Source organism: Patagioenas fasciata, chromosome 13 (genome assembly GCF_037038585.1).
Source record: "Patagioenas fasciata isolate bPatFas1 chromosome 13, bPatFas1.hap1, whole genome shotgun sequence".
NCBI lineage: Eukaryota > Metazoa > Chordata > Aves > Columbiformes > Columbidae > Patagioenas > Patagioenas fasciata.
This window is the reverse complement of record NC_092532.1, coordinates 1,898,424-1,901,868: the sequence shown is the minus strand read 5'-3', so window position 1 is coordinate 1,901,868 and position 3,445 is coordinate 1,898,424. Positions and strand designations below refer to the sequence as shown.

Genomic DNA, 3,445 nt, shown 5'->3' with positions numbered 1-3,445 from the left:
TCCTGGCAAGCGGCAGCGCTGCAGAGAGACAGCTCTGCCCAGGAGCAGCTCCTCTGCACACGCAGCAGGGCTGAGGGCTCTGCCTGGGGATCTCAGGGAGACGAGCAAGGCAGAGAGAGATTAAAGGTGGTCAGGACTGGGAGGATGACTGAGAGCTCACTGGAGGAGAAACCTTTGCAGCCCTTGCCATGGTAAGTCTCTGGGTGCAGAGCAATGCAGCTGTAGCTCCTGGAGGCATCTCCTAAAACTGGTACAGGCACAGCTTGTGGGATCTGTAAGGAGGGGATCTTGTCAGGCAATATTGAACAGCTGTGAAGCCGGGTGAGCACCCAGGGGTGCCCAGGGCTGTCCTGCAGAGCAGGATGTCTTAAGAGAAGGTCCACACAAGCATTACGACACAGATTTCCAGAGCCTGTCTTTTGAGTTTCCTCTCTCAAGGGGTGGGGGGTGCAAAAAAGGATAAAAGGAAAATGAGCTCTCATGCTTAAACAAGTCACTGAGACTCCTGAACTGCAACTCTGAGTGATCAGCACATCTACCAGAAGACTCATGACATCCCTTCACCACCCCAGCCAGAGCTCCAGATGAGGGGGAGGGTGTATGAGAAATAGCTTTGATTTTGCTCAGAGAAGTCTCCCCTAACTTGTCACTGCCTTTTCTTCTTTGGTCAGTGTCCTATGTCGAGAGGCAGCAAATGTCCAACAGCAGCTCCATCACCCAGTTCCTCCTCCTGCCGTTCGCAGACACACGGGAGCTGCAGCTCTTGCACTTCTGGCTCTTCCTGGGCATCTACCTGGCTGCCCTCCTGGGCAACGGCCTCATCATCACCACCATAGCCTGGGACCAGCACCTCCACACCCCCATGTACTTCTTCCTGCTCAACCTCGCCCTCCTCGACCTGGGCTTCATCTCTACCATTGGCCCCAAGTCCATGGCCAACTCTCTGTGGGACACCAGGGCCATCTCATACACAGGATGTGCTGCCCAGATCTTTTTTTTCTTTTTCTGTGCTACAGCAGAGTATTCTCTTCTCACCATCATGTCCTACGACCGCTACGTTGCCATCTGCAAACCCCTGCACTACGGGACCCTCCTGGGCAGCAGAGCTTGTGTCCACATGGCAGAAGCTGCCTGGGCCACTGGGTTTCTCTATTCTCTGCTGCACACGGCCAATACATTTTCACTGCCCCTGTGCAAGGGCAATGCCCTGGACCAGTTCTTCTGTGAAATCCCCCACATCCTCAAGCTCTCCTGCTCAGACACCTACCTCAGGGAACTTGGGATTCTTGTGGTCAGTTGCTGCTTAGCTTTTATGTGCTTCATTTTCATCATGGTGTCCTACGTGCAGATCTTCAGGGCCGTGCTGAGGATCCCCTCTGAGCAGGGACGGCACAAAGCCTTTTCCACCTGCCTCCCTCACCTGGCCGTGGTCTCCTTGTTTGTCAGCACTGGCATATTTGCTCACCTGAAGCCCCCCTCTGTCTCCTCCTCATCCCTGGATCTGGTGGTGTCTGTTCTGTACTCAGTGTTACCTCCAGCAGTGAACCCCCTCATCTACAGCATGAGGAACCAGGAGCTCAAGGATGCCATGTGCAAACTCGTATATAAGTGTTTTCTGGAGCAATAAACTGCCCCTCTGCTTCTGCATAGGAGTTTTAAAGTAACTTATTACAGGCTTAGCCTGTCATCTGGATTTTCTGTTTTGGTGTGTTGGTTTTTTATTGTTATAATATTTTCATCCCCTTTCCAATTCTCTGTCTGCTTTTCTTTTATAACCACTGGCTGTATAAATGAGGAGCCGTGCTCTCCTTCTGTTTAAACAAAATAAAGGTTCTTATAGTGACTTGTTTTTCACTGTATCCCTCCTGCAAAGCTATTTTGGAGCTGCAGGGACAGTTCCTATGTGCATGGGTAGAAGGGAAAAGAGTTCAGCATGGCAGCACTGCCAGGGAGCACCAGTGCTTGTTCTTCCAGAGCTGTTCTGGTTCCACTCCCACACTCTCCTTCTCATCCCTTGTGTTGGTGCAAGGCCTGAGTGCTCTGGCAGCTTGGTCCCCGTCCTGCTGTGTGTCAGTGCTGTGAGCGCAGGCAGGGACAGGCAATGGGCACTGCTGTGACAGAGGTGGCCTCAGAACAGCCTTTCCAGATAGAAAGGTGATCTCCTATGGGCAGGGCTTCAAGGTTTAGGTCTTTTTACAAAGGTTCTCTCAAGAACATGCCCAAGAAAGTGACCCACATATGAAACACCATTGTTCAGCTGAACAGTGTGTGCGTGCAGGGCTGGCACACAGCAGTGTCCTCTCACAGCCAGGCCTCCTGCCAGAGACCTGCAGGACCAGCAGAGCAGGGGCTGGGCTGTGCCCCTGTGCACTGGACACCCCACAGAATCTGCCCCAGGGCATCGTCATCGTCTGGCCCCGCACTGCCAGCCCTGGCCTCTCTCCCCAGCTCACAGACATTGCTCTTCCCTCCATGGATGGACACTGAATGAGTAGGTCAGAAATCCATGTCTGCATTGTAGAGATGAGATGTGAGCATGCACATCATGTACGAGAGGTGAGATGAATCCAGGTGAACACTAACGACAGCAGCTGTTCCTGGGGGTTCCATGAAGGCCTGTGGCACAGACTGTGTCTCAAGGTCACTTCACATTGGGAGTAACAGCCCAGGGGAAACAACCCACTGGGATCTTCTTCCTTGAACTGATGTCCCCGTGTCCATTCCTCATGATGTAGGACACCTCAGATGAGTGCAGAGCAGGAGGCACAGCACAGGGCTGAGGTTTCTCCCATCCCTTTGGAGTGGCAACAGGAGGCCAGAAAGAAACTGAGACTACGGCCTTTATGTGCAAAAGGGTCAGACTCTGTCTGTGAGCATCCCTGGGTGCAGAAGGAGTCCTGAGACCAACTCAGATATGGATGCCTGTTGGAACCGTGGCATTTCTGTGTGTGATTCCAGGAACAAACCTCAGTGGCCCAGTGAGATTCATCTCAGCTGCTGGGACAGGCTCATTTCAAGTGCTCTGTCGCCCTTGCCCATGATTCTGGATTGTGCTACCAAGAGTGACAGCAGAATCAGAGAAGTTCTGAGGTCCTCAGGAAAGGAAGATGTCAAATCCATCTTCAAGAAGGGCAGGACGGAGAATTTGAAGAATGAAGGGGTGGTCAGCATACCTCTGTCCCTGGAAAGGGGATAGGTCATGTCTTCCTGCACCAGTTTCCAGGAACCTGAAGGACAAGGAAGGGATTGCTGAACAGAAATGAGCGGAAAACCCAATGAGTCCCAAGAAATGCTCTGGACCCATTCCAGAGCTTTAGACCCCCAGGAAAGAGCTCAGTGACGGTGCAGCCCATCCAGCTGCATCTGTGTCCCTCACTGAGCAGCACAACCAGTGTGCAGTCACCCCATGGTTCTGCAGGCAATCTGCTCTGCAGAGCATCACTGC

General features: G+C 52.7%; 1 protein-coding gene across 1 annotated transcript; it reads left to right on the top strand.

Moving 5' to 3' along the window:
- The first annotated feature begins 694 nt into the window (after window positions 1-694).
- Window positions 695-1,627, top strand: LOC139829069 (olfactory receptor 14I1-like). The gene has a single exon (XM_071814416.1). It carries the CDS (start codon window positions 695-697, stop codon window positions 1,625-1,627), a length of 933 nt encoding a protein of 310 aa, XP_071670517.1.
- Window positions 1,628-3,445: the final 1,818 nt, after the last annotated feature.

Excerpts from the sequence above, each read along its gene's own strand:
- LOC139829069 (XM_071814416.1), top strand. The coding sequence starts at position 695 with ATGTCCAACAGCAGCTCCATCACCCAGTTCCTCCTCCTGCCGTTCGCA.